The sequence below is a fragment of the Ascaphus truei genome, chromosome 2 (genome assembly GCF_040206685.1).
Source record: "Ascaphus truei isolate aAscTru1 chromosome 2, aAscTru1.hap1, whole genome shotgun sequence".
NCBI lineage: Eukaryota > Metazoa > Chordata > Amphibia > Anura > Ascaphidae > Ascaphus > Ascaphus truei.
The window spans coordinates 76,280,049-76,300,546 of NC_134484.1; the positions used below are offsets into that span (position 1 = coordinate 76,280,049).

Genomic DNA, 20,498 nt, shown 5'->3' on the forward strand with positions numbered 1-20,498 from the left:
ACAGTTTTGTTGTCTTCGGAAAAATCTGTCGAGCAACGTGGTGGCAAATTGCGCACCAAGGCAGGTAGTGGGCCCGGCCACATTGAGGGGCGGTACTTGTTCCTGCAGCGCACGCCATAGCATGTGCTGCTGAAAGTACTGGATACCTAGCCTAAGGCTACGGCCCAAGTCCTCACTGCTGCACGCGTGCCTGGCAGCGCGTGCACAGACTACAGCCGCAATCGGCGGACTGTAGGGGAGCAATGGGATGCGAGGGGGGCTGGGCCATGACGGGGGGTGCGGTCATTTCAGGGCACATCTGCCCTTCCATTGGCTGCCGGCCGAGCACGTGACCGCGTCGCGCAACGGGAAGACAGAATTCTTATCTTCCCTGCCAGCATACGCGTCACAGCGCTTTGCACGCCTACACACCCACACACCCACGACCACTGGGGCCTGCCCCATAGTGGGCTGTGCTATGGGGTGTGGTGCGCACGCCGCAGCGGCGGCCACTGGGGACCTGGCCTAAAGCAGGTTTACTGCATATTAAATAAAGGACAACAAGTATTTGGCAGGGATTAGACCTTTCAAACAATCAGTGGATTAACATGCAAGAAGAAACCAATGGCATTAAGCGTTGCAAAAGGTACAATTATCCCCAAAACAACCAATGTTGAAAGTGAGCTCATTGGAATGGTGTTTAAAGGAGCATTCCAGTCTCTCACTTCCCCCTCCCCCCCTTTTCGGAACTGCGTTAATTTCAGCTCCAGGGACCCCCTGGTTTAGATACATACTGGGAAAGGTACCGCGGGTACGGCAGATTTAAATCCCTTGACACACAGGCCAATAAGAAGCAGCGACTGGTGGCGTTGTGTCTCACAGAGAAAACAGAGCATGGGAGGAGTTTAGCAGCTAAACTAACTTCAGTTGTGGCCTTCCTTTTTAGGAATAATACACTATTTAAAAACTAGTGGAGCAGGGAAAAACTAGAATAGTGGAACTACACCCTATTTAAGAGTAATCTTAATAAGTAAAGCAGAGGGAACTGCACATTTAAAGCCAGTATGGGTCACGTTTATTGCACTGTACATTAAATTTCCAGAGGAACATGCAACATATTGCATTCCTCTCTGGTACTAAAGACTTGTGTAAATTCCAGGTAAAATAGTAAAGTACGCAGTGGTGCAAGAGGTGGTTGATTAGCTAGTTTGGAGAGACCTCTCCTGGTTGTATGAGAAAACTGCAGTGGTTATCCTTCGAGAGATCTGCAGAAGCACCAAGATTAAATATGAATTTATTAGTAGAGTACAGACGGCCCAATCTTTGTGAATTTTAATAACAGCCGTTATCAGTGCTTTTTAAATAACACTTTTATATACTCAGAAGCAGACGTTCTGACCGTTTCCCCTTGGAACAAAATGTCCCGAATGGCTGCTTCAAAGTATATAGAATTTACCCCTTAGGCAAGGGGAGCACAAACTTTTCACATCGCGCCCTCTCCTTCCCCTCTTACCTGCATCTCTCCATTTCTGCGATGTCACAGCAATGCGCCGCCATCCGAAGATGCAGGAGAAGCCGGAGAGAAGGTAAGAGGCAGTTACAGAGGGCCCGTGCTCTCCCTCGACAATCAGTTTAAATGTTGTGTGGAAGAGCGCGGGGGGCCTGTGCGAGAGCGCGGCGGGGCCTGTGCGAGAGCGCGGCGGGGCCTGTGCGAGAGCGCGGCGGGGCCTGTGCGAGAGCGCGGCGGGGCCTGTGCGAGAGCGCGGCGGGGCCTGTGCGAGAGCGCGGCGGGGCCTGTGCGAGAGCGCGGCGGGGCCTGTGCGAGAGCGCGGCGGGGCCTGTGCGAGAGCGCGGCGGGGCCTGTGCGAGAGCGCGGAGGGGCCTGTGCGAGAGCGCGGAGGGGCCTGTGCGAGAGCGCGGAGGGGCCTCTGCAAGAGCATCCCCCCGCCCTTTTGAGCCCTTAGGCTTGTTATATAGTAATTGCGGGCGGGCGTGCCTGTGCGAACGCGCGTGTACGTGGCGCACACTTTTTGTATGTATAGAGTCCGTGCTGCCAAGATCGACATGCTAGGAAGGTAGGTGTGTGTGTGTGTGTGTGTGTGTGTGTGTGTGTGTGTGTGTGTGTGTGTGTGTGTGTGTGTGTGTGTGTGTGTGTGTGTGTGAATAATTTCTTAAATAAGATTTTTAAAAGAAAAAAAACACGTTGGATAAATTTAAAATAAATTATTTGTGCACTTATTGACACACACACACACACACACACACACACACACACACACACACACACACACACACACACATTAACAAATCAATTTTTTTCTTCATCTTCTCCCTCGTCGGTCGGCTCCACGCGGCACCTTATAGAAAGGCTGACTAACCTCAGCCAACTATAACTTCCGCTCGCACGCACGGCGTAGCAAGCGTGGTCTCTATAGAACAGCCCTTAGTTTGCGCACCCCTGCCTTTGAAAGATGCTCTGAAAAAGATGAATCTGTAAAAGCAGTGTTATTCATGATTAAACTATTCTATCATATCATACATGAAAGTAAATTCTTACCTTGTGTGTACATTTCTCCTGTGGCAGAATTTGTTACAAATGGAAGAAAATCGTCTACATGATTTTGCATATACTCTGCAGTTCGGCTTCTGAGATTTGCAAGAGTCAGAGCATCATCTCGCTCCTTCAGCTGCTCTTCAATAGCTCTGTACATGCAGTGACCATCTGAGGGGATCTGCTTAATCTGCAGCTGCCTGACTGACAACATATGGGTAAGTTTTTGATTTTCAAGGTGCCTGGCTCCTGATAAATTCTCTATGTCAGCCACAGCTATTCTCTCATCTCTTTCCTTCTCCAAGGCAGCCTTTTTCTCCTAGAGGGATTAGAAAAAATGTTTTGATAATTCAGAACTCTATTATGTCAGAATTCTATTATATCTAAAGAATGTGACAGATTTCAGCATAACATACACTGTATAGGACAGTAACCTAAATAATTTCCACCAGAATCAAAGTTGTAAGCACTTCAGAGGTCACTTAAATGTAGGCCTATTTAAAGTAATGGCTAAAAGGAAATGCTAAAATCGAATGTACAGTACAGAAGTGCAAATATGGTTCTAGAAACTTGATGTTATAAGAGCACACAAAAAAGGTGTCTTGTTTTGCCCACATATAATAATGTAATGATCTTATATAGCATAGTGTTATATTTTACATGGCTTTTTTTTAGCCATTTTAATGCTGCCTCACCTAAAATGTACGCTGTGGGGGTTGTATAATGTAATTGTAACATCATTGGAAGGGTGACTCTTTAAAACCCTACCCCTCCTTACATCTCAGTCCTAATTTCTCTCTATACACCGCCCTGACTCCTGTATTCTGCTCAAGGATGTCTTCTGTCTACCCGTTCTGTATCTAAAGCGCTCTCCTGCCTAAAACCAATATCCGACTAGCACCCTCTCTAACCACCTTTACGACCTTTCTTAAAACGCAGTACTATGGAGAGAGACCTCGCTCAAACCCCTAGATGGAGTAGCGTGCTGCCAAGGGAGTGTCGTAATAAAGATGGGGGAGTGTACCTGAGACAGGTACAAAAGGTCCCTTATATTGGCGCACAGCAGACCCTTATGATATACTATGGTCAGGGGTGAATAAATATGTACAAAGCACAAAAAAATAAAAAAGGTTTATTAAATATCTTTAAAATGTTGTGTGGTGTAATTCACTTAGATAAAAATAGACTGGATAAGTCTATACTACTACTGGGTATCCCTAGTCAGTGCCAGTGTGGAGTAGTGATCTCATGCCAGATGGCTCAAAATAAGAGGTGTTTGAGACAGAGTGTGAGAGATCACTGCATGCAGATGTTTATTGATACTCAGCCAAATCTTAATAGTGTGTGTAGCAAGTCTAGGTTGTATAGTGGCTGCCTGCACTGATGTAATGCGCTGATTTCGAAAAGGCTAATGTCCAAAGCTAAACAGCACGAAGGTAACTAGCTATGCCTGGGCTGAGCACATAGTTCCCAGCCGTGTTGTGTCGTGTGGTGAGAGGATCCCACTGCGCATGTGTCACGTGGATATTATCGGAAGAATCGTGAGGGCAGATGAGATTCATGCGTATATGAGGCAAGGTAGGTAAATTACAATTGCTATACCCTGCATTGAGTATAGGTATCTCTAGGGTTCATAAGAGATGTGCAGCTGTATGGTAAATGCTGTATACCTCCAGGACTGAAGGACAGATAGCCTAGCACTGTTGTGCTTATAGGTAAGAGACTCTCTTACTGCGCATGTGTAGCAATGTTCCGGTGCAACTAAGGTAATGCCTTGCGCTGATAGGGCAGGGTAGGTGGAATGAACCTGTATGGATTACCTACAGCCCTAGGATATTTCAAGAAGGGGCACAAGACTAGTGCTACTATGTTAGCAGATGCCTAGTCAGAGTGATAAGTGTCAGAGTAGCTGCTGTATACTTGTCCCTATGGCATATACATTTACTGCCATACCATGTAGGAGATGTAGTTGCAGATGCTTATATGTGAAAGCAGAGCTTGTTTGGTTCAAGAGCAAATCTAGACCATGAAAGCACAGCTACTTGCTCTTCGCATTGGAAAAATTTGGCATTGAAAACGGGACAGGTTTTTCCTATATTTAGTAATTGTAAAGTCGCCCTGTATATCAGATGGAAGGTCCAGCTGGTGTATGTATCGTGAGTCTGTTAGGTCAAATCACCATATTAAGGTGTAATCTTATTCAGGTATGCGTGCATCCTGTCTCAGCTGCAGTGCTGGTGTGGATCAAAGTGTCACGATGCACCATGTTTGTGTGCTAATATTGATCTCTGAGACCCTTTGTAACTGAGGGAATCATTGCCAGCTCGCATATGGTATATGTAGTGTGTTTAGCGTGTGAGCACAGGGAGCACTGTCAAAGTTGTAGCAGTGCTGGACACCTCTTTAAGTGGGTGTATCAAGGAGTGCACGATCTAAATATCAAATAAAGATGCCATGAGAAGCACTAAAAGTTTAAGCAATAATGTTAGGTAATACACAAGGAGTAGTGTGTCGGCAAAGACCCGACATGCAGCATGTTTCGTCGCTACTTGCGACTTCTTCCGGGGTGGGCGTGTCTGCGTCCCTTCCGGCCCCTTTATACCCGGTGGTTACCATGGTAGCCATAGGACGCCATGGAATTCCATGCAGGGAACACCAATACCCTGACATTTCAAGGAATAGACCACATACCACCCAGTATCCGAAAAGGAAATTGGGACAAGAAGCTATTGCAGTGTGAAGCCAGATGGATATATCTTTTGAACACCCACTATCCATCTGGCATGAATGAGGCCTTTGTTTTCACATCTTTTCTTTAAAATCAGTTGTAATTGACTTAACAGATAGGATATCTTCTTGTTATATACTCGTTGACAGTGAACACTGTCTAAACTACACCAGAATGGTCAGAATGATTTTAAAACCATCTTTCTTTCATAGATGCAGTACCACTAAATTCTCGGCAAATAAGCGTCCTATGGCTACCATGGTAACCACCGGGTATAAAGGGGCCGCAAGGGACGCAGACACGCCCACCCCGGAAGAAGTCGCAAGTAGCGACGAAACATGTTGCATGTCGGGTCTTTGCCGACACACTACTACTTGTGTATTACCTAACATTATTGCTTAAACTTTTAGTGCTTCTCATGGCATCTTTATTTGATATTTAGATCGTGCACTCCTTGATACACCCACTTAAAGAGGTGTCCAGCACTGCTACAACTTTGACAGTGCTCCCTGTGCTCACACGCTAAACACACTACATATACCATATGCGAGCTGGCAATGATTCCCTCGGTTACAAAGGGTCTCAGAGATCAATATTAGCACACAAACATGGTGCATCGTGACACTTTGATCCACACCAGCACTGCAGCTGAGACAGGATGCACGCATACCTGAATAAGATTACACCTTAATATGGTGATTTGACCTAACAGACTCACGATACATACACCAGCTGGACCTTCCATCTGATATACAGGGCGACTTTACAATTACTAAATATAGGAAAAACCTGTCCCGTTTTCAATGCCAAATTTTTCCAATGCGAAGAGCAAGTAGCTGTGCTTTCATGGTCTAGATTTGCTCTTGAACCAAACAAGCTCTGCTTTCACATATAAGCATCTGCAACTACATGTCCTACATGGTATGGCAGTAAATGTATATGCCATAGGGACAAGTATACAGCAGCTACTCTGACACTTATCACTCTGACTAGGCATCTGCTAACATAGTAGCACTAGTCTTGTGCCCCTTCTTGAAATATCCTAGGGCTGTAGGTAATCCATACAGGTTCATTCCACCTACCCTGCCCTATCAGCGCAAGGCATTACCTTAGTTGCACCGGAACATTGCTACACATGCGCAGTAAGAGAGTCTCTTACCTATAAGCACAACAGTGCTAGGCTATCTGTCCTTCAGTCCTGGAGGTATACAGCATTTACCATACAGCTGCACATCTCTTATGAACCCTAGAGATACCTATACTCAATGCAGGGTATAGCAATTGTAATTTACCTACCTTGCCTCATATACGCATGAATCTCATCTGCCCTCACGATTCTTCCGATTATATCCACGTGACACATGCGCAGTGGGATCCTCTCACCACACGACACAACACGGCTGGGAACTATGTGCTCAGCCCAGGCATAGCTAGTTACCTTCGTGCTGTTTAGCTTTGGACATTAGCCTTTTCGAAATCAGCGCATTACATCAGTGCAGGCAGCCACTATACAACCTAGACTTGCTACACACACTATTAAGATTTGGCTGAGTATCAATAAACATCTGCATGCAGTGATCTCTCACACTCTGTCTCAAACACTTCCTATTTTGAGCCATCTGGCATGAGATCACTACTCCACACTGGCACTGACTAGGGATACCCAGTAGTAGTATAGACTTATCCAGTCTATTTTTATCTAAGTGAATTACACCACACAACATTTTAAAGATATTTAATAAACCTTTTTTATTTTTTTGTGCTTTGTACATACAGCTAAACCCCGTTATAACGCGGTCCTCGGGGTCCACCCCGAGACCACCGCGTTACTAACGGGGTCGCGCTAATTTAAAAAAAAAATGGCCGCCGCATCAGTGTTTTTACCCGCGGTCCCGGCTTCCCCCTGCCACCGCGTGACAGGAGATGGGAGGGGGGATTCCCCTCCGGTTCCGGCTCCCCCTGCCACCGCGTGACAGGAGATGGGAGGGGGGATTCCCCTCCGGTTCCGGCTCCCCCTGCCACCGCGTGACAGGAGATGGGAGGGGGGATTCCCCTCCGGTCCGGCTCCCCCTGCCACCGCGTGACAGGAGATGGGAGGGGGGATTCCCCTCCGGTTCCGGCTCCCCCTGCCACCGCGTGACAGGAGATGGGAGGGGGGATTCCCCTCCGGTCCGGCTCCCCCTGCCACCGCGTGACAGGAGATGGGAGGGGGGATTCCCCTCCGGTTCCGGCTCCCCCTGCCACCGCGTGACAGGAGATGGGAGGGGGGATTCCCCTCCGGTTCCGGCTCCCCCTGCCACCGCGTGACAGGAGATGGGAGGGGGGATTCCCCTCCGGTCCGGCTCCCCCTGCCACCGCGTGACAGGAGATGGGAGGGGGGATTCCCCTCCGGTCCGGCTCCCCCTGCCACCGCGTGACAGGAGATGGGAGGGGGGATTCCCCTCCGGTTCCGGCTCCCCCTGCCACCGCGTGACAGGAGATGGGAGGGGGGATTCCCCTCCGGTTCCGGCTCCCCCTGCCACCGCGTGACAGGAGATGGGAGGGGGGATTCCCCTCCGGTCCGGCTCCCCCCGCCGCAGCACAGGGCCCTCGCGCCGCAATACAGGGCCCCCTGGCCCTGCCGTAGCGCAGGGTCGTCCTGCCCTCCCCCCCCCCCCATGCCCCCCCGCGCTGCACCGGGCCATCCCACCAGCCCCCGCAGCATCGGGGGCCCCCGCAGCAGCCATCATCCCCCTCCACCGCAGCACCACCCCCACCCTGCAGCCACATGCCTCAAAAATCATCCCCAAGGTAAGGTAAGGCTGATTTATGTATAAGTGTAGTGTAGTGTAGTGTAGTGTGTGTGTGTGTGTGTGTCAGTGTCAGTGTCAGTGTCAGTGTCAGTGTGAGCAATGAGCAGTGTGTGCAGTGTGAGCAATGAGCAGTGTGTGTGCAGTGTGAGCAATGAGCAGTGTGTCAGTGTGTGCAGTGTGTGTGCAGTGTGCAGTGTGAGCAATGAGCAGTGTGTGTGCAGTGTGAGCAGTGTGTGTGCAGTGTGAGCAATGAGCAGTGTGTGTCAGTGTGAGCAATGAGCAGTGTGTGTCAGTGTGAGCAGTGTGTGTGCAGTGTGAGCAATGAGCAGTGTGTGTCAGTGTGAGCAGTGTGTGTGCAGTGAGCAGTGTGTGTGCAGTGTGAGCAATGAGCAGTGTGAGCAGTGTGTGTCAGTGTGAGCAGTGTGTGTGCAGTGTGAGCAATGAGCAGTGTGTGTCAGTGTGAGCAGTGTGTGTGCAGTGTGAGCAATGAGCAGTGTGTGTCAGTGTGAGCAGTGTGTGTGCAGTGTGAGCAATGAGCAGTGTGTGTCAGTGTGAGCAGTGTGTGTGAAGTGTGAGCAATGAGCAGTGTGTGTGCAGTGTGTGTGCAGTGTGTCAGTGTGTGCAATGAGCAGTGTGTGTGCAGTGTGTGCAGTGTGTGTCAGTGTGAGCAGTGTGTGTGCAGTGTGTCAGTGTGAGCAATGAGCAGTGTGTCAGTGTGTGTAGTGTGAGCAGTGTGTGTGCAGTGTGAGGTGTGTGCAGTGAGCAATGAGCAGTGTGAGCAGTGTGTGTGCAGTGTGAGCAATGAGCAGTGTGCAGTGTGTGTGCAGTGTGTGTGCAGTGTGTGTGCAGTGAGCAGTGTGTGTGCAGTGAGTGTGTGCAGTGAGTGTGTGCAGTGTTTTTTTTAAACGGGAGCCATGGGAAAACCGCGTTATAACCGAATCGCGGTATAGCGAGGCGCGTTATAACGGGGTTTAGCTGTATTTATTCACCCCTGACCATAGTATATCATAAGGGTCTGCTGTGCGCCAATATAAGGGACCTTTTGTACCTGTCTCAGGTACACTCCCCCACCTTTCTTAAAACGCACCTCTAAGGCTAAGGCCCCGCTGCCTCAGACCACGCGCCCGCACTGCAGGCGCGTGGAGAGGCACTTGACCGCTATCTGCGGTCTGTAGGGAGCGGGAGCGGCGTCCGGAGGGCATGGTTTGAGCGGAGGGCTGCAGCGGGGGTCTCCCAGGCTGCAGGAGGGACCCCCCACATGCCCTCTGCTGCTCTCCGTGCTACTCCCCCCCTCCACATGCCCTCTGCAGCTTCCGTCCGATACCCCCCCCCCCCCCCTCCAGCGGATGGCTGCAGCGGGGGTCGGTCTCCCGGTCTGCAGGAGGGTGCTACTGCCAGCTGGAAAGTAATCAGCTCCCCCCCCCCCCACACATGCCCTCCTCTCCGTGCTGATCCCTCCCTCCGTCGGTCCGTCCCTCCTCCAAAACAACACACACATATACACACACACATACACACACACACACGCGCGCGCTTCCCCCCCTACCTTTTGGAGGTGGGGGAAGCTCTGACAGCTCCAGACCCCGCAAATGCCGCTGATAGGCTCACCAGCGCACCACGTGACGCATCACCGCTCGGGATCGCAATTCTCTTGCATCCCCTGGCGGCTGACGCGTCAGCGCGTAGTGAGCCGTGCAGCGAGGGGGGACTGGGACCGGCTCAGAGGATACCCCTGCTGGTGAGTAACGCGCACGCAGCCGCGCGCGCCGCTGGACGCAGCGGGACCAAAGCCTAACGAAGCATGTGGGTAGCTCTGTGGCTGATACTATACACCTCGTACATTGACCTTGACCCCTTCCAGGCGCGCTTACAAGTGCTATATGTACATTGATGGCGCTATATAAATAAAGATATACATACAGTACATACAAAACGGCATCTTACAAAATAATTGAAGGGTAGAGAGGGGTGCCTAAAATGGTTGACATTAGCTTTTAGATATTGGGTCAGAGAGTCCATCTATGAAATCCCAGAATTCTCTCGTGTCTGTTTCTTCTGCGACATACATACATTAGGCAGTGAGGCATTTAAAGTGAGCTTTTAAGTGATAAATACAGTTAGACTACAGTTAATATACTCACTTTCTTCATGCAATGACCAATAACCTCAGCTGATATGACATGGATCTAATTGCATTCTCTTCACAGGTATGTTCCTGATGCTGTGCAAATCCTGTGTAAAAGCCTGACTGTGGCCTTGTAGAATTGATATAAGTATGTTCCTGATGCTGTGCAAATCCTGTGTAAAAGCCTGACTGTGGCCTTGTAGAATTGATATAAGTATGTTCCTGATGCTGTGCAAATCCTGTGTAAAAGCCTGACTGTGGCCTTGTAGAATTGATATAAGTATGTTCCTGATGCTGTGCAAATCCTGTGTAAAAGCCTGACTGTGGCCTTGTAGAATTGATATAAGTATGTTCCTGATGCTGTGCAAATCCTGTGTAAAAGCCTGACTGTGGCCTTGTAGAATTGATATAAGTTAGTATGTTTGATTGTAAAAAGTTTTTATTTTTTTTTTCCTCTTAACTCTGTGCTGTTAATTGACCAAATGGAACAAGCTGACTGACGGGGGAGGGTCATGTGACTGTTTTTTCTGTATAATACCAACACCGTTGCTGCATTGGGCAGGAACTGCATTAGGCAATGAGGCATTTAAAGTGAGCTTTTAAGTGATAAATACAGTTAGACTATAGTTTGACTAGAGGTGACTGGGGACTGGATCTACTGCACACTCTTTTACTCTAGACCAGGGGGGCGCAAACTTTTTTCCCTGCGCCCCCCTGCCGGCGGTCCCCTCTCTTCCACGCCCCACCTAACCACCATTGACCAGCCCTCCGGCGTCATGACGTCACGTTGCCATAGCAACATGACGTCACATGACCTCGCGGCGTCATTTTGACGCCGCGTTGCCATGGCGACGCAAGAAGGAAGCCGCCGGAGTCACGGGTAAGTATGATTTACAGAGGCCCTGCAGCTCCCCGGGCACTTAATTTAAGTGCCTTCGGGAAGCGCGCGGGGCCTCTGTAAACCCCGCGCCCCCCCACCGGCAGTCTCGCGCCCCCCCTGGGGGTCGCGCCCCACAGTTTGCGCACCGCTGCTCTAGACAACAAACGGTAAGCTATTCAGATCACACTATGATCCCAAGCTTGCTAATCTGCCTATTTCAACCCCCCACCCCTTTACAATTTATTTACTGCAGCCTCTCCCAAAACTGACTGCACAATACACTGAAACCCTGAACTGACTCTAGCATTGCAATACAGCTAAACATTTGACAAGGAACAGGCACACACCTGCTGTTAGTCTGCTCACACTCACTCTGCTCACAACAGCTCCTTGCAGCACTGCCTACCTCTGGCATCATGAACCTGCTATGTATTTTAACTCTTTTCATTCTCCTGGCCTCATGGAGATGTTACTCCCTCTATCCATTACAAACTCCTCCATCCTGGCCCACACCCAACATCACCATACACCCTGGACTACTCAAAAGCCTTGCACTATCTACTGAATGTTGGTGGAGAACTCTAAAAACCAGCACACCAACCACTGCTCACTCTAATGGCAAACACCACAAATCTACAACTTGCAAACAACTAACCAAATTTCTACTCATACTATTACTCTCTTTAACAGGTGATATTGAACCTAACCCAGGTCCTCCCATTTCAGCTCTGTCCCATGCCCCTGAGAATTCCACCTTTAAATTCCAAAAAGGGCTATCTGTCGCCCATATAAACATCCGGAGTCTGCTGCCCAAACTGGATGAACTAAGGGCATGGTGCCTTATGCATAAACCCAAAGCCATCGTTCTTACAGAAACATGGCTATCCTCTAAAACCCCTGATGCAAATATCGCCATTCAGGGATACTCCATTTTTAGGAGAGATAGGTCAAAGAGAGGAGGAGGGGTGTTATTTTATATTGCAGACACCTTACAATTTACACTGTTAAATTGCCCACCAAGCCCACCCTCTTTTGAAACTCTAGTTGGCAAAATCTGCCTCCCCTTTTCTAAGCCCATCTTGCTCGCTGGCATCTACCGCCCCCCTAAAGCCCCTCTACAATCCCTGACTGATATCACCCAATTTCTTGGCTCCATTTCCTCTCTGAATGAGAAGAGTGAGTTGCTAGTTCTAGGGGATTTCAACTTCAATTGGCTTGACCCTAAAAACCACAAAATCCAGATACAACTCAAGTCACTTAACCTATCACAACTCATTTCCCAACCCACACGGATAAACCTGAAATCGCAGAACCATTCCTTGCTAGACTGGATTCTCTCCTCAAACCCCAGCAGAATCCAATCCTCTGGCATCCTTCCTGACATTTTCAGTGACCATGCAATAGTGTACTGTGTAAGGAAAATTAAACCGCCCCAATCAAAACCTAAAGTTCTCCTCACTAGAACATTTAAAAACTTTAACCCACAACAGTTTCTGGATGACCTTACCAACTGCCCATGGCACAGATTCGATTTAATTCCCGACCCCGATTCTGCGCTCGACTATTTCCAATCCGAGTTCTTAAAACTCTGCGATACCCATGCTCCACTACGCAAAATAAGGGTACGGGGGGCCCACCTTCCATGGGTTACAACTGACCTTATAGCACTCTACCAGTTCAGGGATGCCTTGTGGAAAAGCTACAAAGTAACTGGCACTACCAAGGATCTCAATCACTACAGATGCATGCGGAACATGTGCACAAGGCAAACAAGGCATGCAAAAGCACAATATTACTCTTACAATCTCCACCAAAATACATCAAACCCAGCTAACTTCTGGAAGGTTATCAACAATATATTCCAGCCTCCTAACCATCAACAACCAAGTAATATCACTAAGGGGGATATTACTCTGACAAACCCCATTGACATTGCAAATGCATTCAATGATTACTTTGTGGGGTGTGCCACTAACTTATTAGCGAAACGCAGCCCAAACCACAAACCTGAATCTCATCCTGGGAGTACCCCTATAGCCCCACCCACTCCCAACACTGCCCACAATTTTCAATTTAGCCCAGTATCTGAAGAGGAGATTACACAAGCGCTCCTCAAACTAAAACTAAGCAGCCAATGTGGACCCGACTTACTACAATCTAGGTTCCTACGACTTGGTGCCCCAGCCATTGCCAAACCAATTGCGTCCATAGTCAACTCTATCCTGTCTGCAGGCCATATCCCTAAGACCTGGAAAACTGCCAGAGTTGTCCCAATCTTCAAAAGTGGGGACAAAAACACTATCTCAAACTACAGGCCAATCTCACTTCTCCCAATTCTATCCAAAGTTATGGAAAAATGTGTCCACTCCCAATTAAGCAATTTCTACACCAAGACAAATTTCCCTAGCCAATTCCAGTCTGGGTTTCGTCCCAAACACTCCACCGTAACTACCCTGCTAAAAGTTTGCAATGAAATCCAGTGTGGAATGGAATGGGGACAACTCACTGGTGCAGTATTCCTAGATTTTGCAAAGGCTTTTGACACAGTTGATCATGTTATCCTGCTTAACAAACTCCAGAGCTCTGGAATAGGGAAACATGCTTTAAACTGGTTTCAGTCCTACCTATCAGGAAGATCCCAACATGTGTCCATCTCAGGCTCTAACTCCAACCCCCTGGATATCACCTGTGGTGTCCCGCAAGGCTCTGTTCTGGGGCCCCTACTCTTCTCAGTGTTCATTAATGATCTTCCCACAGCTTTTAAGGAAGCCTCAATTCACATGTATGCAGATGACACAATCCTATATGCACACAGCCATAGCCTCTCTGACCTTCAACACATACTTCAGTCTGACTTTTTGAGACTCGAAAACTGGATTTCCCAAAACAAACTGTTTTTAAACACTGACAAGACTGTAACAATGGTATTTGGGACCAAGACTAAATTTGTAAAGCTTCCAGTGACTGAGCTCCTGATTAGAACCAACGCTAACACCACCCTAACACCTGTCACTAGTTTTAAATACCTGGGCTTATGGTTTGACTCCCACTTAACATTCGGGATGCACATTGATACCCTGACAACCAAGACCTATGCCAAACTAGGGGTACTTTACAGGAACAAATCCTGGTCAGAAAGCGTATTGCACAGCAGATGCTAATGCCAATTATTGACTATGGAGACATAGTATATGGCTCGGCTCCTCAAACCCACCTTAGCAAACTTGACACCCTCTACAATTCAATTTGTCGTTTTGTTCTCCAATGCAACTACAACACACATCACTGCGAAATGCTCAAAGAACTAGATTGGTCATCACTAGAGTCTAGGCGCAAAGTTCACCTTTCCTGTCTCACCTTCAAATACTTTCTGGGCAAGCTACCCAGCTACCTGAACAAGCTCCTCACCCTTACCACATGCAGCACCTATCACCTGAGATCAGACTCCAAAAGACTATTCATGGTCCCAAGGCTCAACAAAGTATCCGGACGCTCCTCCTTCTCCTTCCGTGCACCCCAAAACTGGAACAACCTACCAGAGACTCTCATATCCTATGTTCTTTCTTATCTAAGGCTGTCTCACACTTTAATCTGGTCTGTAACTGTTTCATACGCTCATAATATATATTTTCTTTAACTGTGCACGCAATGTCTTGTATATAATGTACACCTTGTTCATTTATGTAACTGTACTTGTAACCATGTATTATTTGTTTTACTCTGTGCCCAGGACATACTTGAAAACGAGAAGTAACTCTCAATGTATTACTTCCTGGTAAAATATTTTATAAATAAATAAACATACATACATACATGTACCTCTATTTATGGCAGTAACCGTGGGGGTTGGAACCAACATTGGGAAGGTTTCTCAGATCCAGGGTAGTTTGGAGAGAGTTATCGCCTGAAGTTAAAATGACGAGGTACCTTCTTTCAATATTGGAGGGGGGGGGGGAGGGAAGGGTGGGTTTTTGTCCCCAAACAATCCCACAAACTGTCAGGGGTAGAGTGTTTAACCCCCACAAATATTGAATAGGGCTGCCACCGAGCATGAAGCCCACGTGAAGGACCTACAAAGATGTATAACTTTAGAAATGTGCGAACAACACTGCAGACGAGATAGGCTCAGGTGGGAGCCGAAAATAATACATTTTACTTTTTTTAGCAAACCCTGGTGTGCTTGTTCCTCTATTCGCTTTACCTACTGATTTTTCACAGGACATAAACCTACCATCTTATATATGGAGATTGAGTACATAAGTGTAGCAATATCCATGTAGCACTATACGTCTGTGGAGACACAAATATATCTGGAGATAAATTTCAACTCTCCTCCCCATACATGGATGGACGTAAATATCCACCTGTAAAAGTAGAGACATGGGTATCTCTAGATACGGATAGACATCGATCACTGCATCCGCCACCCATGTTGAGCGTAGGTAGGGAAATATAACAATCTATCCCTTTCTCAAGATAGGCAACTAGGCTGCTATAATTTCACAGATTTGAGTTGGGAACCCCGGGGCATAGTGCAATCCTAAAGCTATTTACCTGCATGGGAACAGACCGAACCCTACTGTTCAGCATAAGTACCGTTAACCCATTAGCATTCATCGCTGGATGCAATGAATATGGGCAAATAACTAATTAAAGGCATTCACGCATATAAATATATAATCCATATGACCAGTTTACCCACTAGCTGTCTCGCTATTGGGGATTTTTATCTCGTTCACTGTATATATTACCACTTTTGTCGTTTTTGCTGTTTTGAATAAAATGTTATCATTTTGCCCACTGGGCGCTTTTATGGAATTCATTATGTACCTCTCGGCTATAGAAGTGTGAGTCTCAAACAACATCCTAGCCTGACCTCTAAGGAGATATCTGAATCTCCTTGTTTACACACTAGAGTGCATTTACTAGGGTCTATAAGTGATCCTACAACCCCAGTAACCTTGTATAGCCCCTCCTTGTCAACTTTTCTCACCTCCCCCCCTTAAACCCTACTCCCACCCTAACCTCCATTATCCTCCCATTCTACCTATGGAACACCAGATCCATCTGCATTAACACCACCTTCACCCTCGATCAATTCCTACAAAACAATCTTGCATTACTCGCCATCACCAAAACATGGCTTCCCACCAAAAACACTGCCACCCCCGCTGCCCTCACATCTACGCAATCATACTTCACCCATAACCCACGTCATGCCGGCACTGGAGGAGTTGGCCTCCTTGTCTCCTCATCTTGGACACCTGCCACCCTTCCTTCCTGTCCCTCCTCCTTTGAATTCCATGCCTGCTCTTTCCCCTACCCATTACAATCATCGTAATTTTTTGTGCCACCGACTCACCCACACTATTTTTCAATGACTTCAACTACTTTCGCTCTTCACCTTCACCCAACCCCCTGGTCGTTCTCGCTGACTTTAACATTCACCTCGAAAACCCCACCTATGCCTCGGCTTTCATCCCCCTCATACCCTCCTTTGGACTCTCTCATTGAATCTCTCCCCACCCACATACACAGAGGCACCCTCGACCTTATGGCAAGATGTTATGCCGAGTCCCCTTTCACACCTTTTCCCACCTGTGGATCACAAACTCCTCCTCGTCAATATCCTTTGCATCACCCTCACCCAATCCCATTCTTCGCAGAAAACTCAAATCCATTGACCCATCCTCCCTTACCTCCTCCACCTCATCACTCCTCCCCCTCATCATTTTCCTCTCTCCCACTGAACCCTGCCCTACTCACCCTTAATTGTACATTGTCCTCCCCCCCCTCTCGATTCAATCGCACCACTCCAAACTGTGCGTCCCATCACAAAACCACCTCAACACTGGCTCACCTGCATACTCAAAACACTGTCTCTCCCTTTGCACAGCCAAGAGATCATGGAAATCTTTCCATTCCCCATCCTCACTTACCACCTTCCAATCCCTCCACCACCAATACACCTCCACTCCCAAATCACAAAAACAAATATGTTATAAACCACTCATCAAATCAGCATCACCTCATCCATACAAACTGTTCTCCACCCTAAACAATCTGCTACAACCCCCCACATCTTTCTCACATAAGCCACTGTCACAGCCATGGACCCTGCCTCCTACTTCTCACAAAACATTACCAACATCTGGGCTTCCTTCACCCCTGCTGCCCTCCCCTCCATCCACCACTCCTACCCACTCCTTACGCCCAACCTCTGACTATGATTTCCTCTCAGTCAAACGCTCTTATCCCCCCACATCCCCTTCTGACACCATTCCAGACTCCCTCCCCCATCTTTCCTCCTTCAACCTCTCCCTATCCAGCGTACAATACTCGAACTCCTTCAAAACTGCGGTAGTCATCCCTCACCTAATTTGTTTTATTTTTTTTAAAACACACAACATGTGTAGACCCTACCCACAAACTTTCACCCCCACTCCTTCCATTCTTCTCTAAACTCAGAGTGCATTGTTCACAAGAAACGCTCCACCTTAATCCACACCCATTCCCGCCTTTCCATTGGACAATCTGGCTTCCGTCCCTCACACTCCACTGAAACTGCCCTCCTCACCATCCACAACGGTCTTGCCCAAGCTCGCAGCTCCAAACTCTCCTCCATCTTCATCCTCTCTTCAATCTTTGATACCGATCATCTCACTCATCTCCAATCTCGGCATTTACATGGCTCTTATCCTCTCTCTACCACAGCTACTGTCACCATCAACAATTAATCCTCTCCGCACACCAGCCTCCAAATGGGCGTGGCCCAAGGCTCCATCCTTAGGCCGAGTCCATAGAAGGACAGGCCGCGCTGAGCCGTGCGGACGCTCAGCACTGAGCCCCTGCATCCTCAATGAGGATGCCTTGAGAGGGGGCTCACGCGAGCGTCCGCAGGCGTGCTGAGGCTTTGGAATTTTCAGCCGACAGCCAAGCTGTTTTTCAGCGCGCTGTTGGCTGAAAACATCCAATCAACCTGAAGCAGCGTCAACGTCACGATTGGCCCAGCGACGTCACTGCCCCGCCTCCAACCACCTCCCCCCCGGCTCCCTTCGCGCACGCTGGCTCGCCTGCAAGTCCGTGGAATCGCGCTGACTTAAGCAGGCGAGCCTCAGCGTTAGCGCGCCTCCGCTCTCCTGAAGCCTCTATGGCCCCGGCCTTAGTCCTCTCCTCCCTCTACACTGCCCCCTTTCTTTGACCTCATCCCCTCCCATTGATTCAATGTTCATTTTTTTTGCAGACAAAATCCAAATCTATTTCTCCTTCCCACTATTCTCACTTGAACATTCCACCCGTAACCGTGCCTGCCTTTCTGCCATTTCTATCTGGATGTCCTCCCACTTCCTACAAATTAACCCAGCTAAGACTGAATTTCTCAACTTTCCTGCTTCCTCCTCTTTCCCACCCTTCCCAATCCCCACCATATGCCCCCCCCCATTCTTCTGCTCACAACCTTGGGAGTCACCATTGACCCTTCCCTCCACACAGCACAGACTCCACCTGTCGCTACCACCTATAAAACATAAGAAAAATGTGTCCACTCATTTTTCTCTCCTCGGCCAACTTCTCATCCACCGCATATTCACCTGTCTCGACTACTGTAACTCCCTTCTCCTCGATCTCCCCCTCTACTCCAACAAATCAAAAACGCTGCATCCTGTACACTTCTCAATCTCCCCCGCTCTACTCATGTTACCCCTCTCCTCTCCAAACTTCACGGTCTAATGTTATAAATAAATGAGCACTTTGATTTTCCATTTTTTCCAAAAATATTTGCTTTCTAAACTAAAGGGATCAACTGAAAGGTAAAGATATGGGGGACCAAGGAAAATAACTGAACAGATAAAACACAGCTTCACCAAGACTACTTAACATGGATATGGGTTGAATGGCTTAAAACTATGAAGATCAAGCTACTGCACAGCAGAAAAGCACAGAGACAGATGAGATACAAAAGACATCCATGTCCTACCCGCTTCTTTTGGGCTTTGGATACACGTGGTTGCTGAACCGACATCTCGTTTTCAAGATCCACACTTGACATACCATTAACAATGTCACCCACCTGAAAAGTAGACAAAACTGTGACTATATTATTTAATTTTATTATTAAGACTATTATCTAAACATTATAACATCACAATACATGCCTAGTAAACTTATGCCAAAATCAGAATCCTAAGTATATTTTGGTTTGAGGTGCCGTAAAAAAATAAATAATAATGGATACCCAACTTACTGTAATTTTCTTTTCCTAGAGTCCATCCATGGCAGTGCTTCACCAATGGGTTATGTTCCACCCTTCAGCTGAGATAAGAGATTTCTGTTCTACATGTGGAAGGATTTTTTGAAAAAATGTGTGGTGCCAACAACCAGCGCACAGACATGTGTATTGCATACATTTTTTCCCCAAACGATGACCTTTGATTCCAGTAATAATATGATAAATAGATAGGTAGGTGGTGAATAGAAGTTGCTTGGAAACCTCACCTAAGCACAGGTATAGGCAAATCACAATGGATAATCCAATTGGCAATAGCAAATAAAGTCCAACCATATCTTAGATGCATATAACAGACTCACTGCATGAAGTGCAGCATCCTGACGTAGTTGACAGGTCCAAGGGTCCCTGGTGTGCTCTGCGTAGTAAAGATGAAGCAGCAAAGAGAGAAAAAAACAAGCACTACTTGAACAATAGAACAAAAAAAATAAAAAATAATGGAGAAGTGCATATTCCATAAAAACTTATATTTTATTGGTCATGTAGACAAAAAAAAATGCGATGGTATCGCCCCACCAACACGTTTCACGCTGCAGCGCTTTATCAAAGTATCTACGCGTTGGTGGGGCGATACATTCGCTTTTTTTGTCTACATGACCAGGTTTTTAAGGAATACGCACTTCTCCATCTTAATTTTTTTGTTCTATTGTTCCGTTCTATTGTTCCATCAGTAATGCTTAGTTTTTTTTTCTCTTTGCTACATTTGGAAGGACTATGAATAGTCCCCCCCTTTCCTCCCCAGGTAGTCTCAGTACAAAAGCAGAAATATATAACTAGAAACATTAATATCATCTCGGACATAATTTTTGGGAGGGAACTGGTGAGCACTGCCATGGATGGACTCTCCAGGAAAAGAACGTTACGGTAAGTTGGGAATCAATCTTCTATTTTCCTGGTTGTCTCCATCTCACTCAAATGTAAAAAAAATTATTTAAGTGGTGACAATTGACTACAGGACCCTCCTGCCAAAGCATGCATCTGCTGAGGCATGTATATCCAAAGAATAGTACTTAAACATACTAATTGAAGAAACCTGCACCTTTACTGCCCAGAACGTAACCATGTCTCTCACAGAATAGGCCTTTACCAGTACAGGGCTTGAATTTTCTGGATAATATAGGCCTTCTTGATAGCCATTACGATTTAGTGAATTATCGTA

The 20,498-nt window shown here is 47.4% G+C and overlaps 1 protein-coding gene across 5 annotated transcripts in view; it reads right to left on the reverse strand.

The window, feature by feature from the left end:
* The window catches only part of OTUD6B (OTU deubiquitinase 6B), a 41,583-nt gene that overhangs the window by 11,847 nt on the left and 9,238 nt on the right, over positions 1-20,498 (reverse strand). For 4 of the 5 annotated variants that reach the window (XM_075582858.1, XM_075582855.1, XM_075582863.1 and 1 more), the window contains exons 3-4: positions 19,031-19,123; positions 2,537-2,849 (exon numbers count right to left, since the gene is read on the reverse strand). In XM_075582858.1, coding sequence (XP_075438973.1) covers positions 2,537-2,849; positions 19,031-19,123 — 406 coding nt within the window. Of the gene's footprint in view, positions 1-1,492; positions 2,053-2,536; positions 2,850-19,030; positions 19,124-20,498 lie in introns of those variants that run through there. The other variant, XM_075582868.1, reaches the window with a different exon arrangement.